The 20,708-nt window shown below is 50.2% G+C and overlaps 1 protein-coding gene across 1 annotated transcript in view; it reads left to right on the top strand.

The window, feature by feature from the left end:
* The window catches only part of RAP1GAP (RAP1 GTPase activating protein), a 94,628-nt gene extending 76,691 nt beyond the window's left edge, over positions 1-17,937 (top strand). Inside the window, exons 18-25 of the mRNA XM_079987396.1 lie at positions 785-916; positions 4,724-4,801; positions 7,529-7,638; positions 8,787-8,900; positions 10,030-10,153; positions 11,376-11,478; positions 14,576-14,679; positions 16,529-17,937. Of these exons, the coding sequence (XP_079843522.1) occupies positions 785-916; positions 4,724-4,801; positions 7,529-7,638; positions 8,787-8,900; positions 10,030-10,153; positions 11,376-11,478; positions 14,576-14,679; positions 16,529-16,639 (876 nt within the window). The 3' untranslated portion in view covers positions 16,640-17,937. The remainder of the gene's footprint in view (positions 1-784; positions 917-4,723; positions 4,802-7,528; positions 7,639-8,786; positions 8,901-10,029; positions 10,154-11,375; positions 11,479-14,575; positions 14,680-16,528) is intronic.
* Positions 17,938-20,708: the final 2,771 nt, after the last annotated feature.

Below are 20,708 nucleotides of genomic sequence, written 5' to 3'. Positions count from 1 at the left end.
TGTTCACAACCTTGAGGACTAGGAACTTGTCACCTTTTTTCGTAGGGGGAGGGGGGAAGGGCCGCAGCTCAGTGTCAGAGCCCCTGCTTTGCATGCAGAAGGCCCCAGGTTAACAATCCTCAAAGGCAGCATCTCCAAGTAGGGCTGCCTCTAAAAACCCTGACTGGGAGCGGCCGCCGAGACGCTGAGGTCCAACGCCGAGGGCCTTCTGGTGGTTCCCTCATTGCGAGAAGCTAAGTTACAGGGAACCAGGCAGAGGGCCTTCTAGGTAGTGGCACCTGCCCTGTGGAACGCCCTCCCACCAGATGTCAAAGAGAACAACAACTACCAGACTTTTAGAAGACATCTGAAGGCAGCCCTGTTTAGGGAAGCTTTTAATGTTTGATGTATCAAAGTATTTTAATATTTTTTTGGAAGCCGCCCAGAGTGGGGGAAGCCCAGCCAGATTATTATTATTATTATTATTATTATTATTATTATTATTATTATCCGTTGCTGCCGGTCAGTGTAGACAATCGCTGAGCTACATGGGCTCTCCCTATAAAGCAGCCTACCTGCGTCACATTGAATTTTATCATGGGATCATAGCACTGCAGCTAAAGAATTACGAAGTTTTGGCGGGTGGGCGGGAATATCTGCGTCTGGGCAAAGGCGTCCCACTCCCCCAATCTGACCCCTCTCAATTCCCTGCCCCATTGCCCAAGGGCTGTAGGGCTGGGAGCCTGGCTGCGAAGGTAAAGAGGGAGGGCTCCAGTGACACGACATCCGTTTCCCCCCTTTGCAGCGGGTGATCCGCAGCCGCAGCCAGTCGATGGATGCCATGGGGCTCAGCGGCAAGAGGCAGAACACCGTCTCCACCAGCCACAGCGGGAGTTTTGGCCACAACAACCCCGACATCGCCAAAGCCGCAGGCATAGTGAGTACCCCCCTCCCCAAATCCCCTGGTTTCCTCCCGAGTCCCTGAATTCCCCACGCCACCCTTCCCCCCTCCTGCCACATCTCCTCCCTAGTAACGCCTGCCCCTTCTTGACCTAGCCGCTCTGAACGCCTCATTCCTCCCCCTCCTTATCTGTGCCCCCCCCAATTAAAAGTCATTTCCCGGATTGACCTTCCCGTCCCCTTGCTTCCTGCGCTGAGCTCCCTTGAAATGAGTTCATTAATAACCGGCCAAGTTTGCCAGCTCCTCACTCATTCAGCAATACATCACCACTTTGGGGAGTGAAATTGACTGGACGAGATTGCAAACAGGGTTTTCTCCCCACCCGGAAGTGAAATTGACTGGACCAGGAACTCCTGATTATCCGGTCCAGTCAATTTCATTCTTGAAGTGGGAGGGCAGGGAGGAGTTGCTATGGATGTGGTCCAGTCAATTTCACATTATTTGACCATTATGGACTTCTGTAATGGCCTTGGCTCGGTAGTAATGCTATCCCGGAGTCATAGAATCATAGAATGTAGAGTTGGAAAAGGACCATGAGGGTCATCTAGCTCAACCCCCTGCAATGCAGGATTTTTTTGCCCACTGTGGGACTCGAACCCATGACCCCCAGATTAAGAGCCTTGTGCTCTGCCAACTGAGATACCTGCTTTGTGTGCAGAAGGCCCCCAGGTTCAATCCCCTGCAAGCATCTTCAGGTAGGGCTGCGAATCTCAAACCCTAGAAAGCTGCTGCCAGTCAGAGCAGACAGTACTGAGCGAGGTGGACCCCAAAAGCCTGGTTTAGTGCAAGGCAGTTTCCTATGCAAAGAGCAGCCATTAAGAAGGAAGGGGGAGGGGAAAGGGCAGATTAAATGTGCTTTTCCTCCAAGCCACCCTTGCAGTGAGATTTCCATAAATCCATTTGGCCCTCCCAAGCAGCCGGTTCTCATTGTGGCTGGCGGCAAAGTCATGGCCAAGAGCAGGCACACTTTGGGTGCGGCGCTTGCGAGTGGCCAGTAGGTGGCACCCGCACTCCAGAGCTGGGGCAAAGTTAAGAAATGAAAACATCTGGGAGTCTCCAAGCAGGACGATGGTATTTCCATGTGCCCCACCACCAACAAAAATAAAATAAAAATGAGCAGGCGGGGGCAGCCTGTTTGGTTCTTATTTTAGATCCAGAGACCTAAGGTTTGCACGTTCCGTTGCTCTGAGCCGATCAGCACGAGATAACTTTAGGCACACGCGGCCCCTGCCTCCCTTTCATGTACTTGCAATCGCTAACTCAAGTGCATGTACCTCCGAAAGGGTGCAAAAGTCCAATTATTCCACCTCCCGTCTGGGCTGCAAGGACGGCAAGCTGCGGGGTGGGGGGTGGGCCTGGAGCAATGTGGTCACCCCCACTTTCCTGCCCTAGCAGCAGAAGAGGAGGGTACAGGGGGAAGACGCTTGGCACTTTCATCCTACAGTGCCCTGGTTAGGAACAGGTTGGGGGGGGGAGCTTTGACCCTCCAGATGCTACAGAGCTCCAACTCCCACCATCCCTTGCGATGGCTCCTCTTTTAGTAAAGTGTGGGTCTTACAGTGGCTCCGTCACATTGCAGCGGGGTTGGACACGGGTGGCGCTGTGGTCTAAACCACAGAGCCTAGGGCTTGCCGATCAGAAGGTCGGCGGTTCGAATCCCCACCACGGGGTGAGCTCCTGTTGCTCGGTCGCTGCTCCTGCCAACCTAGCAGTTCGAAAGCACGTCAAAGTGCAAGTAGATAAATAGGTACCGCTCCGGTGGGAAGGTAAACAGCGTTTTGGTGCGCAGCTCTGGTTCGCCAGAAGCGGCTTAGTCATGCTGGCCACATGACCCGGAAGCTGTACGCCAATAAAGTGAGATGAGCGATGCAACCCCAGAGTCGTCTGCGACTGGACTTAATGGTCAGGGGTCCCTTTACCTTTACCTGGACTCTTATTCTTATTCTTCTTTGGCTATCCCTCAAAGCTGGGTAAGATTGTCTTCCATAAACACGGTTTTAACAGCGAGTCCATAAGTGACAGTGGAGGCTAATTCTGGATCTACACGTCCTTCCACAGTGGGGACCTAGGTTTCTGGGCGGGAGTTGATCACGGTGTAGATTTGCCAAGCGTGCCTTCCTCTTAGCACGTTTCTCACTTCTGTCCTGAGTTCGAGCATCTTCAAAGCCCATGACACCTTTGGTAAAGGCTGTTCTCCCATTGGAGCGCTTGCAGGCCAGTGTTCCCTATTTGTCAGTGTTTATACTACATGTTTTTTTTATTTGACTTAAGAGAGTCTTTAAACTCCTCAACTCTACCATCTTATGATTTATGACCTCTGGCCAGGGGCCATGTTGTTTGGAGCTCATGGGAGTTGGGAGTCCAACCTGGAGGGCCAAATTTTCCCCATCCGTCGACTAGACTGTTACTTGCCTTCACTGCCCAGACCAATTTCCATCACAGCTCTGCCTTCCTCTAATGTAGAGATGGAGAACCTCTGGCTTTTCACCTGAGCTTTGACTCCCCAGCCGGTGGCAGGGGCTGATGCGAGATGTACCATATTTTTCACTCTATAAGACGCACTTTCCCCCCTTCAAATATTAAGGGGAAATGTGTGTGCGTATTATGGAGCGAATGCAGGCTCCTTGGCTTCAGCGATAGCAACGCGAAGACTCCGAAGCGCAGAAGGAGAGCTCCCCCCGCGCTCCGGAGGCTTCGCGTTGCTTTCGCTGAAGCCACCTGAAGCCCCCGGAGCACTGTAGGAGTTCCTGCAGTGCTCCGGGGGCTTCAGGCAGCTATCCTCAAGCCTTGGGAGCGCAGCAGGAGTTCCCGCTGCGCTCCGAAGGCTTGCAGCTAGCCGCCTGAAGCCTGGAGAGCGAGAGGGGCCGGTGCACACTGATCCCTCTTGCTCTCCAGGCTTCACTTCACTGGAGAAGCGCTGCACAGTTTTCCCTCTCTGCGCAGCGCCCCTTCAGCAAAGCGGGAGGAGAAATGGAAGGGGCTCCGTTTCTCCTGCCACTTCACTGAAGGGGCGCTGAGCAGAGAGGGGGAGAATTTTCTTCCCCTTGTTCTCCCCCTCCTATGGACCGGTGCGTCCTATAGAGCGAAAAATACGGTACCGGTAGTTCAGCAGCCTCTGGGGGGGGGGGGGCCTGAGATTCCCAGCCATTTTTTCCTAGTGGTTGGGGTGGGTAGGTAGCCCAGCTTAGCAGCGGACCGGAGTCCCACGGAGGCACCACGAACAAGGGTGCTGGGGTCAGGCAGAAGGGTGGCTGGGCACAGATCAGGATGAGGAGCTTGGCGTATGGGGCAGAGAAAAGGGGTCACTGCTGCCCTATTCCAGACAATACCCACAGCTGCTCCCCAGACTGCGGGCAAAATCCAGCCAACACCCCCCCCCCAAATTGCTATTCATACCCCAAACTGACCTGCTGTGACCCAACACGGGGTCCCCCCAAATTGCAACATTTTGCTCCCTGCTTTCTACCTGCGCCATGGCCGATTCCATGCCCACCCCCTCCATCCGGCGACCCCGGCATAGCTGTCAGCTTTTCCCTTTTCTTGCGAGGAATCCTATTTGGAATAAGGGAATTTCCCTTTTAAAAAAGGGGAAAGTTGACAGTTATGGGCCCCGGCCGGCCTTTGAGCTTTAGCCATTGTTATGATGACCTGGCACCATTTTGTTTTGCATGACCTCTCTCTCTCTTTCTTTCTTTCTTTCTCTTTCTCTCTCATTCCTTTGTTCCCCCTCCCTTTCCTGTCCCTGTCCTTTTTTTCTGCGCTCTCTCTGCCCGCTTACCACAGTCATTGCTTGTCCCCGGAAAAACGCCAACTAGGTACGGACGACGAGGCAGCGCCATAGGCATAGGAACCATAGAAGAGGTGGCTAGTTTTTCTCTCTCTCTCTCTCGGTGTCTCTCTCACTGCCTCTTGCCCTGTGGCTGCCCCCTATCCCCCTCCTGCATGTTGGAGGGGCACACCCCACCCCTGGTACTCCCCATCATCCCTCTAGACCTCTGGTGGGGGGCTGGGGTGCAGGAGGGAACACCCAGGTTAATAATTCTCACTCCCTCCTGCAAAAGTATTTTGGTGAAACCAAAAGCTTGCTCACTACTGGATAGCTTTTCATTTGGTCCTAATAATTTTACTTATGTTTCAATCAGCTTTCGGGGAGGGGGGGAGCAATTAACAATGATTTCTCAAAACAGGATGACAGTACAGTGGTGCCCCGCAAGACGAACGCCTCGCAAGACGGAAAATCCGCTAGACGAAAGGGTTTTCCGTTTTGGAGGCGCTTCGCAAAACGAATTTCCCTATGGGCTTGCTTCGCAAGACGAAATGTCTTGCGAGTTCCTGCGGGTTCCCCCCCTTCCCCCCCTTTTCCTAAGCCGCTAAGCCGCTTATCAGCTGATCCGCTGATAAGCCGCTTAACAGCTGATCGCTAAAAGCCGCTAAACCGCTAATAGCGCTAATCCGCTAAGCTGTCAATGGGCTTGCTTCGCAAGACGAAAAAACCGCTATACGAAGAGCCTCACGAATCAGATAAGGGGAACCTTCTCGGGAGGGCCTTCTCGGTAGTGGCGCCCGCCCTGTGGAACGCCCTCCCACCAGATGTCAAGGAAATAAACAGCTATCAGACTTTTAGAAGACATCTGAAGGCAACCCTGTATCGGGAAATTTTTAATGTTTTGCCATTTTTTATGTGCTGTAAGCCACCCAGAGTGGTATAAAATTATTATTATTATTATTATTATTATTATTATTATTAGTTGTTGCTGAACTACAGTTCCCATAGGGATTGCCCACCCTCTGCTAGCAATGAAGGGAGCTGTAGTTCAGCAACATCAGGGTGGACCAAAAGTTCTCCCCGCCTGCTGTGTAGGAACCCAGTCTCCCAAGTTTTTCTTGTTAAAAATAAATAACTAAATAAAAGGATTGTGTTAGCTGATGGTGGCGTGAGGAGGATGCCAGCCCCACAGAGCACACTTGTGCCCACCTTGCCATGCTTTTCCATTCACTCGAGCCACATCCTGCCTGACCGTCACCCTTCCTCTTTCCCGCAACTAGGGAGTTCCCTGTTATAAAAGGAGGCACTCTGCTGCACACAGTCAAAGTGAAGTCTGGATCCGTCTTGCATGACTCCCTGTTTCCCCAGCTCAAAAGTGTCACGGAGGGTGCTATAAGATTTGTAGCTGCCTTTGCAGATCCTTCTCTGTATATTCTGTACCCATATGCCTTTACTCAAGGATGTTGGGTTGCAGGGACTAACCTTCACTGGCTGAAGCAGACAGAGACAGCCATCTACATTGCAGCCTTAAACAGGCTAAAACTACAGTGGTACCTTGGTTCTCAAGCGTCATCCGTTCCGGAAGTCCGTTCCAAAACCAAAGCGTTCCAAAACCAAGGCATGCTTTCCCGTAGAAAGTAATGCAAAATGGATTAATCCATTCCAGACTTTTAAAAACAATCCCTAAAGCAGCTATTTAACATTAATTTTACTATCTAACGAGACCACTGATCCATAAAATGAAAGCAATAATCAGTGGTACCTCGGGTTACAGACGCTTCAGGTTACAGACTCTGCTAACCCAGAAATAGTAAGAAATAGTACTTTGGTATAAGAACTTTGCTTCAGGATGAGAACATAAATCGCACGGTGGCAGTGCGGCAGCAGCAGGAGGCCCCATTAGCTAAAGTTGTACCTCAGGTTAAGAACAGTTTCAGGTTAAGAACAGTATTGTAGATGATCAGGGATGCTTTTAATGTTTGATGTATCATAGTATTTTAATATTTTTTTGGAAGCCGCCCAGAGTGGCTGGGGAGGCCCAGCCAGATGGGCGGGGTATAAATAATAAATTATTATTATTATTATTATTATTATTATTATTATTATTATTAAAAAAATATTATTATTATTTTTACCTGCACTGATGATACTTATTGTTTGAATGGGGGGCTTTTATCCATTTCCACAGTCACACAATCAATCGATCAGTAGCTGAACTGGGTTCTACACAGTCACAAAAACAAATGAACCGAAAAAGCCTCAGAAACGAAAATACAAAATAAGCAGCAAGAACAAAAGCGCCAAACTTAATCCGTTCCGGAAGTCCGTTTGACTTCCGAAATGTTTGAAAACCAAGGCGCAGCTTCTGATTGGTGCAGGCGCCCCGGAAACAATAGCTGACAGCCGCGTCAGACATTCGGCTTCCGAAAAATGTTCAAAAACCGGAACACTTACTTCCAGGTTTTCGGCGTTTGAGACCCAAGGCGTTTGAGAACCAAGGTACCACTGTAGTTCCCGTGGCTCCCACACCAGGGAGCCATGGGAACTGTAGTTCTGGGGGAATACCATTTTGGGATCCCTGCTGGAAAACATAGTTATCCCTACCTATGACTCTAGCGTAGAAACACCTGCAAAGGCCTGTGATGCCCACAAGCTCCTACCGTACCTTCGTTTCTACGGCAGCCATTTTGTGGTGGCCAACCTCGGTCCCAGTCGCTTGCCCTTTTTGCACCCTTCTCTGCCAGCGCCCTGCTTTCCTCCTTTTACAAGCGCATTGCCAAGTTTCTCTTTCTCTCTGCCTGATGGGCTTGCCTCTCTTCCAGTCCCTGATAGTCCCTGGAAAGAGCCCGACGCGGAAGAAATCGGGGCCCTTCAGCTCCCGGCGGAGCAGCGCCATCGGGATTGAGAACATCCAGGAGGTGCAGGAGAAAAGGTGGGGTGCGGGGGGGGGGCAAGTGAGGTGGAAGGGATGGAGGTGGGCAGTTTTGCTGCTGCTTCTATTTTACTAACAGGTTCTTCTCATCGTCATTTTCTTAACTGTTTTTCAATCTAAACCTTGAGATTTATTTATTTTTTGTCCTAAAGTTCATCCAGGTTGCACTTTCCAAAGCAATACGAGAACCGCAACACAAAACCAACTTTTAAAATTTAGTTGAGATTCCTGCATTGAAGGGGGTTGGGCTACATGACCCTCCAAGTCCCTCCCAGCTCTGCAAATCTATGAAATCCGCAATTCTCCACATTTCGATGGGCAGTTCTCCAGCCACGTAATGTGTACATATATATTCTGCATATCATTGCGTTAGGAGACGTCCCTTTGCAAAAATGTGTATATTGGGCACAATTGTGTACAAATGTGTGTATTTTAGGAGAAATTCACACTAACTGCTGTGCCAACTTTTAAATGCCCGGTGAAAGCTTTCCTATTGTATACAGGCAATTAAGAATACCGTGGAACCTCGGTTTTCGAACGTAATCCATTCCAGAAGACTGTTCCGAGTTTCGAAACGTTTGAAAACCGAGGCACAAAGGGAAGTCTGCAAATTCAATAGAAAAAAAAATGGAAAAACACGCAGCGGATGCTGTTCGACTTTCGAGGCGCGTTCGAAAATGGAAGCAATTATTTCTGGGTTTTCCAGCTTCCGAAATGTTCAGCTTCCGAGACTCCTGAAAACCGAGGTTCCACTGTACATCCTTCCGCAATATTTAAATTATGCCTTTTTAAAACCTTTTTAATACTTTTTTTTTATTGCACAGTTTTGCGATTTACTGCTGTAATTTGCTACGATGCTTTTTAATGACGTAGCTGTATATAAATATTTTTTATTTTTTAAAACCCCACAACTTTTCAAAATAATAAAAATTCCCAAATGTGGAGAACTGAGTTTAAGAGTGGAAAAAAATGAGAAATCGAGGAGGGGTCCCAAAATTGACAGTGACTGTTTGCCTACTGCTAATTCCAGCCATGCTCCCACCAGTGCCCCCCTCCCCAGCCTCACATGATCGTGGCAACCAAGCCCTCCTCCCCACTCCCAAATTCTTTTGACTTGACCAGCAAAGCCAGCTGTATGTGCCCCACAGGGAAAGCCCCACCGGGACCCAGAAGACTCCGGACAGCGGCCATGTATCTCAGGAACCCAAGTCTGAGAACTCATCCAATCAGAGCTCTCCAGAGATGCCCACCACCAAGAACAGGTTGGCACATGTCTCTTGGCATAAGGTTGGCTTGTTGGGGACGACAGGAGGGGAGCGTTTCTCCTGTGTTTGGGTCTTAGTGGGAGCTTCCAGTCAGGGCATCTGGTTGGCCACTGCGAGAAAAGGATGCTAGACTAGGTGGGCCATTGGCCTGACCCAGACAGAAGGCTCTTCTGCTGTTCTTAGGTTCTTCATGCAGTGGGACGCAGGTGGCGCTGTAGTCTAAACCACGGAGCCTCTTGGACTTGCCGATCGGAAGGTCGGCGGTTCAAATCCCCATGACGGGGTGAGCTCCCATTGCTCTATCCCAGCTCCTGCCAACCTAGGAGTTCAAAAGCACCCCAGTGCAAGGAGATACCGTATTTTTCACTCTATAAGATGCACTTTTCCCCTCCTAAAAAGTAAGGGGAAATGTGTGTGCGTCTTATGGAGCGAATGCAGGCGGGAGGCTCTGCTCAGTGCTCCCTTTAAAGAGCCGCGTGGAGCATGTGTGCGGTTCTTGGGGGCTTATCCCCAAGGAGGGAGAAGGGCTGCCCTTCTCCCTCGGGGAAAAGCCCCCAAGAGCCACACACACACTCTGCGCTCTCTTTAAAGGGAGCACGGCTCTTGGGGGAGCCTTAGCCGCATGCAGCCTCTCCCAGGCAGCGGGATGAAGGCTCCCCTTGCCCGGGAGAGAGGCTACGCGCAGCTATCCCATAAGCCAGGACAGCTTCTGTCCTGGCTTCTGGGATTCAGAATCCCCCCCCCCCATTTTCCTCTTCCAAAAATTAGGTGCTTCTTATGGTCTGGTTCGTCTTATAGAGCGAAAAATACGGTAAATTGGTACCACTGTGGCGGGAAGGTAAACGGTGTTTCTGTGCGCTCTGGTTTCCGTCACGGTGTCCCGTTGCGCCAGAAGGGGTCTAGTCCTGCTGGCCACATGACCCGGAAAGCTGTCTGTGGACAAACGCCGGCTCCCTCGGCCTGATAGCCAGATGAGCGCCACAACCTCATAGTAATGCAGTGGTACCACTGTGGGGGGGGGGGGGGGAATTATGCACAGTCAACTCCTGAACCAGATTGCCTTGGCAGATCATGACAGATTACTGTCTTAGTTCTCAATGGGCCTTCTTTCTCTCTCTCCTTGCAGACCAGATCCTGTAGCCCCCAAACCAGACGCCCTGCGCGATTTCTCGCGTTCCTCCTCCAGCGCTAGCAGCTTTGGCAGCGTGGCAGAAGAGCAGGAGGGGGGCCACGACGAAGACACTGGCATGGTAAGAGAGTTGGGCCGGAGCTCAGTACATGTGGGGAAGCTGCGATGCGCTCCCAGCTGTTAAGGCTCAACAAAGCCCCGCTGCCCCTCCAGCTCATGAGGAGACCCTCCTTGGAGCCCGAAGAGGATGTCCTCTTCAGATTCTGGGGTGGGTCTCCTCGCAAGCCACTAGGACTCTCCAGGGGGCTCCCCAGCTCCAGGTTCCACTTCTGGGTTCCCGGCACCAGATGCACATCGTTTTAAGTTCTCTGTGTTTGTAAGGTTGTCAGTAAGCACTTGATTTACTGTATTTGCCAGAATACAAGCCACACTTTTTTTCGAAATTCCAACCGTAAAAAGTTAAAAGGGCAGCTTAAATCCGCGACCTTACGAAAATGGGCTTTTACGATATCGCTGCTGAAACAGACAAGCGGTAAAACGGAACAAAAAAATTGTTTTATTGCCGATTTGTGAGCTTGAGACTGTTCATTTGCCATTTATGGGTGTGAGTGCCTGCAGAATTGTAGCACCTGAACAGCGATTTGCGATTTTAGCGATTGTAGGCTAACTTTTGCGGGCTTGCGAGATCAAAGGCTTAAATTGGCTCGGAGTTACAATTCTACCAACTGCAGCGATTTTCAGCCTGTAACCCAATTTTAAGGGAGAGGCTTATATTCGGGTATTGTCTCCCCCCACCCTTGAATTCTAAAGGTGCGGCTTATTTGCGAGTGCGGCTTATATTTGGACCAATACGGTATATTGTTTATTAAGAATAGTGCAGTAATTTCCCTTCTGTCTCCAGTCAAAGCAGCCACTATGAAGAAATTATCTTAACACTCTAGACTGAGGTATACCCTGCGGATGGGAAATTAATAACATTTTTCAAGTCTGTTTTGCTGCCATGTGGATAACCGCAGACAAGGCTTAACATCTGTTCATACATTGGTCCTGGAAGACGACACTTTGCGATGTGTAATTGTTTTAAACGTTCGTAATAAATGAATAAAAAAGTAAGAACTGAGATCGCAGGGAAATGGACTGGAGAACACACAAGTAGTGAGAGTTCTGTTACGTCAAGGCTGTTTGCAGAATAAATGCCATCGATTACAGGTGATAAAATGATCAGTTTGGCAATGCTTCCCTCTCTCTCTCACATGCCAAGGAAAAAGCCGACATTAGCTACCCGACCCCTTCTCCCCACCCACCAACACTGTCTTCCTTTTTGTGTCCACCCCCCCCCCCAGGAGAGCCAGTCGTCATCAGGCACCCCCCACAAGCGGGACTCCTTTATCTACAGTACCTGGCTGGATGACAGCCTCAGCAACACCAGCGGGGGCAGCTCACCAGGTACCGGGTTCCACTTTAACACCCCTCTCCGTTCTGCCCTGTGCAGTCCTTGCCTTGTCCACTGCAACACCCCTGCGAGGTGGGCCATCCGACCCCCATTTTGCATGTGTCAATCAGCGTTAATCACCACTTAATTATCTCTGTCGACAGAGTCTCAACAGAGGCGACTAACCAGCCGTGTTGCCTCCCCGGAAGTCCTTGGTGCTCATATCTCCTAATATACACATTTTTTGGCAAGCTAAATTTTTGGCCCAACCCTTCCTCTCAGCCTAGCCTACCTCACACGATTACCGTGCAGATTAACTGAGCTTTTTCTCCAAGGTGGGATATAAGTGCAATAAATAAAACAAATAAATGAAATTTACGTTCGATGCTAGTCCTACTCAAAGGAGACCCACTGAAAGTGATGGATGTGGCTGACTTTGATTCATTAATTTCAGGGTGTCTGCACCGAGTAGGACTTATTTGAATGAACTTCCATATGATACATTCATTAATGTCTGTATATCGATGCCCATTTCCCCCAATATATCTTGATTTATTCTTTGCATTCAAGTCTCACCTTTCCCTCCCCTCCCCCCTGACAAAGGAGCTCTTTATTTAATCCCTACAATGACCCTGTAGGTTAGGCTGAGAGGCAATGACTGGCCCCCAAGGTCACCGAGTGAGCTTCATGGCTGTGTGGGCAATTTGAACCCTGGTCTCCAAGGTCCTTCATTACACTGGCTCCTTGTACACATCGTCTGGCTGGAGAGCTGAATTTGGAGAAGAGCAAAACCCAGAGAATAGCTGTGTTTTCCTTTCACGCATTGTTGAATTAGGTAGGCCCGTTCTTAAAATGCAAACCAGACCGAATTTCTCCACTGCTCCCATCCGGGTTTAATTAATCAACGATAACGAAAAGGAAGCCTACAGGTCTCTCTCTGTGTGTTTTACGTTACAACCAGATGTTAACAGGTCCTGATGCTGCTGTGCTTGCCTCTCCCTTCTTCCCATCTGTTCTTCCTCTCCCCTAGGGCACGGAGCTCATTGGCCTGCGTCATTGCGCTTCCTTTCCCAGGGATGGGGGAAGATGTTCTGCTCACGAATCAAAGCATCCTTTGCCTGCCTCTTGCTCTCCTCTTTGCTTCTTAGTCTAAGGTTGCCAGATTTTTTTCAAAGAATCCAGGGCCACTTTTTTTTTTTTTTTTTGAAAAGAGGGGGGGATTTAAAAAAATATTTTTAAAAATAATATCTTCTCTTCTGTGGTCTCCTCTGTCGCACGGCCTTCCTCTGGGCCTCAGCCTGTTCTCTTGAAGCTCCAGCCGCCATGGAGTAGGCTCTGGTTGCGCCACGTGTCCTTGCCCTCCTGGTGCTCTCCTGCCTCTCCTTCTCAGTGGCAGCAGTGCGGCAATGTCAGGGCTCCCCTCTTTTCCTCCTTCCTCTTTCTCTCTTTCTTCTCCTTCTCCTCCTTCTCTCTGCATCAGTTCCAGGGGTTTCACTGGCCCCGGAGCACCGCTGGGCAGGTGGCCAGGCACTCTCGCTACCAGCTCGATTTGGGGTGCGGGAGGGGGTCAGCGGTTCCCCCAGTTCACGCACCAGATGTTCCCGGTTCCTCCTTGGCAGCGGCAGTCTCAGCAGCCCGGAGCCAGCCTGGTAGCCCAGTTGGCCCTGGCTGGCTTCAGGAGCTGCCCGCTGCCGTGGCTCCCGCCATTTTGTCTTGCTGGAAGTCCCCATATGACGTGTCTTGTGCCGTTGAACCAATCACACAACATTCATTCCCTACTAATATATCTGCAACACTTAAAATATAAATCCGGGGACATTAAATGAAATCCAGGGGCAGATTTTGTCCGGGGACAGATTTGTAAATCTGGGAAATGGGGACATCTGGTCACCATATCTTATTCTGGAGGATCAATGTCAACTGACCATGCTGGTTTTCTTCTGCTGTCACACTTTAAGGCAGCGATGCTTCTGAATACCCATAGCTGGAAACTGCAGGAGGAGAGAGCTGCTCTTGCACTCGGGTCCTCTGTGCGGACTTCCGGTAGGGCAGAAGTCTTCAACCTTTTTTAGTCCACAGCTCCCTTGACCAACTACATCCTTTCTGTGGCACCCCAGTGGGGCTCAGGAGCCCAGTTAGGTCACACCTTGCCTCCCCAGCCTCTCGACCTTTTTTCAAACACCTTCCCTTGTGGAGTGTTCCCTAGGCCTCCTCTCCTCTCCCCTCTCCTTGGGAGTTCTCCAGGCAGCAGCCGCAGCCACCCCAGGTCTCTGAGCCGCCTCAGCTCCTGCCAGCCAGCTCTTCTCTCTCTTTGGCAATACCTCGTAGCCAAGTAAGATTGTCTTCCTTAAACACGGTTTTAACAGTGAGTGCATAAGTGACTTTGGAGGCCAGTTCTGGATCCACACGTCCTTCCACAGTGGGGACATGGGTTTCCAGGTGGGAGTTGATCACGGTGAGGGTTTGCCAAGTGTGCCTTCCTCTTAGCACGTTTCTCCCTTTCATCCTGAGTTCAAGCATTTTCAAAGCCCATGACACCTTTGGTAAAGGCCGTTCCCCAATTGGAGCGTTCGCAGGCCAGTGTTTCCCAGTTGTCGGTGTTTATCCTGCATTTTTAAAAGATTCTTCTTGGGAGAATCTTTAAACCTCTTTTGTTGACCACCAGCATTACGCTTTCCATTTTTAAGTTCGGAATAGAGCAGTTGCTTTGGAAGACAATAATCAGGCATCTGCACAACATGACCAGTCCAACGAAGTTGATTCTGAAGAATCATTGCTTCGACCCCTGGCCACCCCCAGAGGGACCATTTGCCTGCGGAGCTTGAAGCCGGGGCTGCTGCAACAAGCAGCCGTGCAAGCCTTTGGGAGGCAGAGATGCAAGAGGGCATCCGAGGAGGGAGGGAAGGAAAGAGGGACAGAGGCCAGTGTTGCCCATGGTATCCCTGACCATCATTCAAGGCAAGCAACACGGCACACTGGTTAAAAATCACTGCCTTAGGGGAATCCAGTTGGCCACTGTGAGAGCATGGTGAGTCCCCATTTAGTCTCTTCCTGGTAAAGGCTATACTTAAGTTGTTATTTCCTCCCCTGTCCCATTCTCCATCTTTCCAGGCCCTTCTCGCTCTCCGCAGCCAGACCCCAGGAAATCTACGGACCCCTCTTGTCCAGAAATAAAAATCCAGCTGGAACAGTCCGAGCGGCAACCTCCCCACCTGGTGAGTGTGTGAGAGGGCTGGGTATTCCACAAACCCAGTCTTCCAGTTGCAGGGCAGAGGCCTACGAGTGTCTGAAGCTGGGATATGGGAGGAGGCGAATAGGAGGCAGTGGCATAAGGTGGGGGTGTGGGTTATTTTCCTGTGGGTGCATTAGGAAAAGGACACCCTTTTGGTGTCTGTGGGACAGGGGCTGATCTTGCAGATGAAAGCGGTGGCTGACACATACAATCAACCAACACAAAGTTAAACTACGGAACTCCCTCCCACTGCATGCAGTGCTGGCCACCAACCTGAATAGCTTTAAAACAGGGTCAGACAAATTCAAGAGCTATCAGTGGCTACCAGCCACAATGGCTCTGCCTCCACTCTCGGCGGCAGCAGTGCTTCTGGATCCTGGTTGCTGAAAACCACAGGAGGGGAGAGTGTTGCTCTTGACCTGAATCCCGCTTGCTGGTATTGCGTAACGGGCAACTGTTCAACCACTGTGGGAACAAGGTTGCTGGACAAGTTGGACTATTAGCCTGATATAGCAGCCGGGCTTTTATATGTCCTTATGCAACCTCCGGGTTCAGAGGCAATCTAGATTTCTAGCTTCCTAGGGGTATTTGGCCACTGTGGCAACAGGATGCCGGACCAAATGGACCGTTGGCCTGATCCAGCAGGACAGTTCATATGTTCTTAAGCAAGAATTGATACAGCCACTTGTACCCATGGAAAAGTGCGTCAGTGGGCAGAAGGCACTAGGATTAGGGCAGGCTGGGAGGAGGTTGTGGGGCTCTGCCACCGAGGTTCCCCGCTTGCACGAGCTGATCCGTTCTGTGGTTTCCCTCGACTCCCCTTGCACGCAGCTTTAATGTTCTCTTCCTTTCTGTGTCCCCCCCGCAGAGCTGCTAGCCCTCCCTGCCCAGCCTCCGTGGATGCCTCTCCCCACAAGGTCAGAGCCTCTTTCGCGTCTCGGGGTTCACCCTGGCTCCCAGTGCAGTGAGCAAGCCAGCAGGCTTTGGGCAAGTCTTCCCGGCCCCTCTCCGAGCAAGACCTATATTGCTCCAAGTCGTCAAAGGGGAAGGAGGGCTGCTTCCTCCCTTCCACTTCCTGCCTTGGTGGGGCTAGCATTTCCTGCCCCAAAGAACCCTGCCCCTCCCCAGGGGCACCCCATAAACACCCAGCCCCTTCCTTTGTGCCACCCTCTTGTGATGACCATGCACACGTAAGGCATGTTCTCAAACTTCACCCTTTTCCTCCTTCATGTTTCCTGCCCCCCACCCCCCAAAATAACTCCAAATAGCTCATTGGTTTTTAAGCAGAGGTTGGACGGCCACCTGCCAGGGATTTTTAGCTGTGATCACTGCATGGCGGGGGGGGGGTCAGACTAGATGTCCCTTGGAGCCTCTTCCAGTTCTACAGCCCAGGGATTCTATTACCCTATTCCTTGTGGTCTCCACCCCTCCGCTCCCTTCTCCACAATTAACCCCCGATCTTCCAATCCCCTTCCCCATCCTGAATGGGTGAGGATGACTTTAGGAGGACAAGTACAGTGGACGCTTGGGTTGCGAACATGATCTGTGTGGGATGCACATCCGCAACCCGCAGCGTTCACAACCCGTGTCTGAGCACGCGCAGGTTGCGATTCGGCGCTTCTGCGCATGCGCAAAGTGCGATTTAGCACTTCTGTGCATGCACGGCTGCCGAAACCCGGAAGTAACCCGTTCCGGTACTTCCAGGTTTCGGTGTATCCGCAACCCGAAAATAGGCAAGCTGAAGCGGCTGTAACCCGAGGTATGATTGTACTGCATTTCCCATCTTTCCCAAACTGACTTCCTCCTCTTCCTCATCCGCCCTTCCCCTACAGCACATGGCGAAGAAGCACAAGCTGAGGGAATTGCGGAAGGCCCCCATCTTCGTCACGGCAGAAGACTACTGCCCGGCCAGCAAAGCTGACCTGCCCAAGCCGCCGTCTTAAGCAAGCAGCTGCCTCCCCCATCTCTCCTTCCGGTCTCTTTTGGCAGGGCAGCAAGGCATGCTGGGACTGGCCAGGCCTTGAGAAGAGGCTCTCGAGGTCCCTGCCTAATCCCCGTCCCTTCCATGAGCTGTGCTCGACCCCCCCACATCTCACCCCATTATTAGCTCTGGCCCTCCGCGGACGACGTCTCGCAGCCAGCAGTGATGCCTGCCAGGCCCAGCTGTGAAGCCAAGATGAGGACGTGGCACCCTTTGAATCAAAACATGGACAATCACCCAACCACATCCAGATCTCCCCGGCCCTTTCCTGCGGTGGAGATGTCTGTTTCGCTTGTCTCTAGAAGCAAGGGGCCGCGGAGTGGCTCTGCGGCTCTCGCTTCGCCATCAGGCTACCTTGGGAGAGGGAAACCAGCGTAGAAAACGAACCAAGAGCTCAGCAGTCTGGGTGCTTTGAGGGCACCTAAGAGAGGGGAGAGCTCCGGATCGGGAGCCTGGAGAGAAAAACGAAACCTTGGGAAGATTCTCCAGCATTTCTGCACACCGGGGGAGCGGAACCGGAGACCCTGTCCCGGAAGCGCTGCGGCTGTGGAGTCTAAGCCGTTTTGTGGTTCGCTAGAGGCTGGGACAGATCAACCACTCCTTTCTCCGTTTGTATAACAGCCATGCTCCCTGTTCCTGTGTATATATCCTGCCATCAGCTGCCAAGCCCATCAGCTGCTCTCCATCAGAAGTGGCACTGTGAATCCCGCCCCGCCCATCTCTCTACAGCTGAGCCTTGCTGCTGTGCTCATCCACACAGTCCGAAATCCTTTCTTTCCTAGTGGCACATCTGGCAATAACGGGAGCCAGGGCAGAATCGGAGGCGGCTTCTGGGTAACTTTGTAGAAGGGTTCCCAAATATACGAACCCCCAAGACGGGGTGGATTGGCAGGGTTTGGGGAAACCCTCGTCCTCCCAGGCAACGCGTGACTCTCTCTCTTTCTCTCTTGTTTTTTCTCGAAGTTTATCCCAAAGAATAATTGACAATTGACTCTTTATTTATTTTTTGTTGCCGTGGGACAGCTGACGTCCAAGGCACTTAGAAGAACAGCCAGTGAACTGCTTCTGTCCCATTTATCTCTCTTTTTGGTGGGGTAGCAGCAGCCCGTTCCACAATAACACCCTCCTCTTTGCATGCTGCGTGTGGTCTCTTCATCAAGAAAAACCAGATAGAGCCAGACAGAGATTGCCCTAAAGAAAGGGGGGAAAGTCGGGATACGGGATAGGGGTTGCATCGCCATATTCCCTAACGGGAGTTTATTGTTCCCTCCAAACTACGGCCAGTCTGCATCCATGCTGTACAGTTTTTCGGGGTGGGAGTGGGGATGCATTGTTCCCTTGAAACCCCCTTTCCTGGCTCTCTTCTCCTGAATCTGTCGATGTGCAGGACCAGAGAAGAACATGTGCCCGGATCCCAAAGTACTTAATTTCAACCCGCCTTCTTGTGACTAGATAAATCCTGTGAACGTCTGGGCCCATTTGCCATCTGTGTCACGTGTGTGTGTGTGTGTGTGTGTGTGTGTGTGTCCCCCTCCCTCCCATCCTGCCGTCCTCTGTTTTTGTTACTTTATTTTTTAAAGATGCACAAAAATCCATGAATTAATGTTCAGGAACTAAGATTTCCTTCTCTCTCTCTCTCTCTCTCTTAATTTTTAAGCTCCGAGGTTGTGTTGGTGTTTCCAGTGACATATGTATAAAAAAAAAGACAAAAATGAGAAATCTATTTATCGCTATTGTAAGAAGACTCTATTTGTAAAATGCTTTTTAAGATATACAGGCTGTAAAATAAAACAAGAAATCCATGCATTTCAATCGCTGACAGAGCTGGTGGGGCCATGTGCTTACTGTGTGTTTGTGGGGAGAGGGCAGGTGTGGGGAGGGAAACCTACTTATTTATTTTATTTCACCAAAAAAATAATGTGCCGCTTGTTAGTAAAAAAAATTTTTTTAAGTCCTCAAAGTGGTTAACAAAAAAAGAATAAAAACTATGAAATTATCAGTTAAAGACAAGGATTTAAAAGTAGAATTGAAATCATCGATAAGCTAAGAAAAATATTAAAACACATGCCAACATTCTACAGTGTGTTTGCCTAAGCAAAATTGTTTTTAGCCGACCCTAAAAGCACAGCAAAGGCGCTTGCCTAATGTCAGTAGTCAGGGAGTTCCAAAGTGAGGCTGCTGCCACACTAAAAGATTGGTTCCTTACAAAGGCAGAATGGGCATTTCATGGCAGCTGTAACAGGGCTTGTTCTGCACTTCCAAAGGGTTTTGCTGGGTTTCCACAAAGAGAGCTTTGTCGCTACGAACCAAAAGCCCCGCTTAGTCAAGCAGCCACCTCTAGAAGTCCAAGGGTGGTTGCCATCCCCTGTGGTTTGGCTTTTGGGGATGATGATGATGATGATGATGATGATAATGATTATTATTATTATTATTATTATTATTATTATTATTATTATTACCCCACCCATTTGGCTGGGTTTCCCCAGCCACTCTGTGAGGCTCCCAACAGAATATTAAAAACAGAATACAACACCAAACATTAAAAACTTCCCTAACCAGGGCTGCCTTCAGATGTCTTCTAAAAGTCAGATAGTTGTTTATTTCCTTGACATCTGATGGGAGGGCATTCCACAGGGCAGGCGCCACTACCGAGAAGGCCCTCTGCCTGGTTCCCTGTAATCTCACTTTTTCTTCTCACAGGGAGGGAACTGCCAGAAGGCCCTCGGAGCTGGACCTCAGTGTCTGGGCTGAACGATGGGGGTGGAGACGCTCCTTCAGGTATACTGGGCTGAGGCAATTTAGGGCTTTCAAGGTCAGCGCCGACACTTTGTATTGTGCTTGGAAACATACTGGGAGCCAATGTAGGTCTTTCAAGACCAGTGTTATGTGGTCCCGGCGGCCACTCCCAGTTACCAGTCTAGCTGCTGCATTCTGGATTAGTTGCAGTTTCCGGGTCACCTTCAAAGGTAGCCCCACATAGAGCGCATTGCAGTAGTCCAAGCGGGAGATAACTAAAGCATTCCCCACTCTGGCGAGACAGTCTGCGGGCAGGTAGAAAGAGTGCCTCTGAGCTTATGAAGTGTGCAACTTTCCACTGCATTTGATAATCACACACATCTTTAGTATATATTTATGTATTTATTACGCATTCATAGGTAAGACATTACAGTAATGTTCCCCAAACCTGTGTCCTCTTGCGCCATCAGGGGTTCCATGGATGGGCTTCGTGTCCCTTCCATGATTCTGCCAGCCCTAGCTGGGGCGGTTGTATTCATCTGGGCTGAAGGTGCAAATTGTAGTCCCCAAACATCTGGATGGCAAAGGCTGGTTTGGGAGAGACCAGTTAGCCTCAAGGCAGCAGGAGGTGGGGACAGACACATTTGGCCACCCCCAGGACTGAATCCCAACCAGCCAAGGTGCAAAAAAGCAGAAGGAGCCTACCGAAACTTTTAAACCTTGACAACGAAGCAAGCAATCGAAAGGCGTCACTCAGGTAAGCAATGAGCCCAGTGGTGGAGCTAGGCAAAAGTGAGTGAGATTTTACCTGTGCAAAACAGGCTAGTTTATACAGACATCCATCCCTCTTTAACCTCCAAGGAAGGGGCATGATCAGAGTTCAGGGACATGCCCCGCTCAGGCAAAAATCATTTTATTTTATTTGAATTTTAGTTTATTTTCAAAACATTTATCAATACTGATTTATGAATTCTGCACAGAACTGAAGGTGCTCAGTTTTTTCCCCTTTTTCCTTTTAATTATTTTTATTTTGACAATAATCACAAATAAACAAAAATAAAAAATGTGCACCCTACTCCCGAGACCATTCCATTCCATTGTAACTATCCAACCTCCCAAAATTCCAACATCTCTTGCGATGGTTTGAAACCCTGAAACTCATTCTAAATGAGTTGCTTTATAGATGATTTTGAATGGTTTTCCCTCTTGTCATTTCCTGTGCTTGGGCTCCCTTGGGTGGGATGTAAATTCGGAGTTGAATTCAAAGTTAAGGGGATCAGTCTGTCAACACAGAG

Source organism: Podarcis cretensis, assembly GCF_951804945.1.
Source record: "Podarcis cretensis genome assembly, chromosome: 8".
Classification (NCBI taxonomy): Eukaryota; Metazoa; Chordata; class Lepidosauria; order Squamata; family Lacertidae; genus Podarcis; species Podarcis cretensis.
The sequence above is the reverse complement of the archived record's forward strand: the minus strand, read 5'-3'. Positions and strand labels throughout refer to the sequence as shown.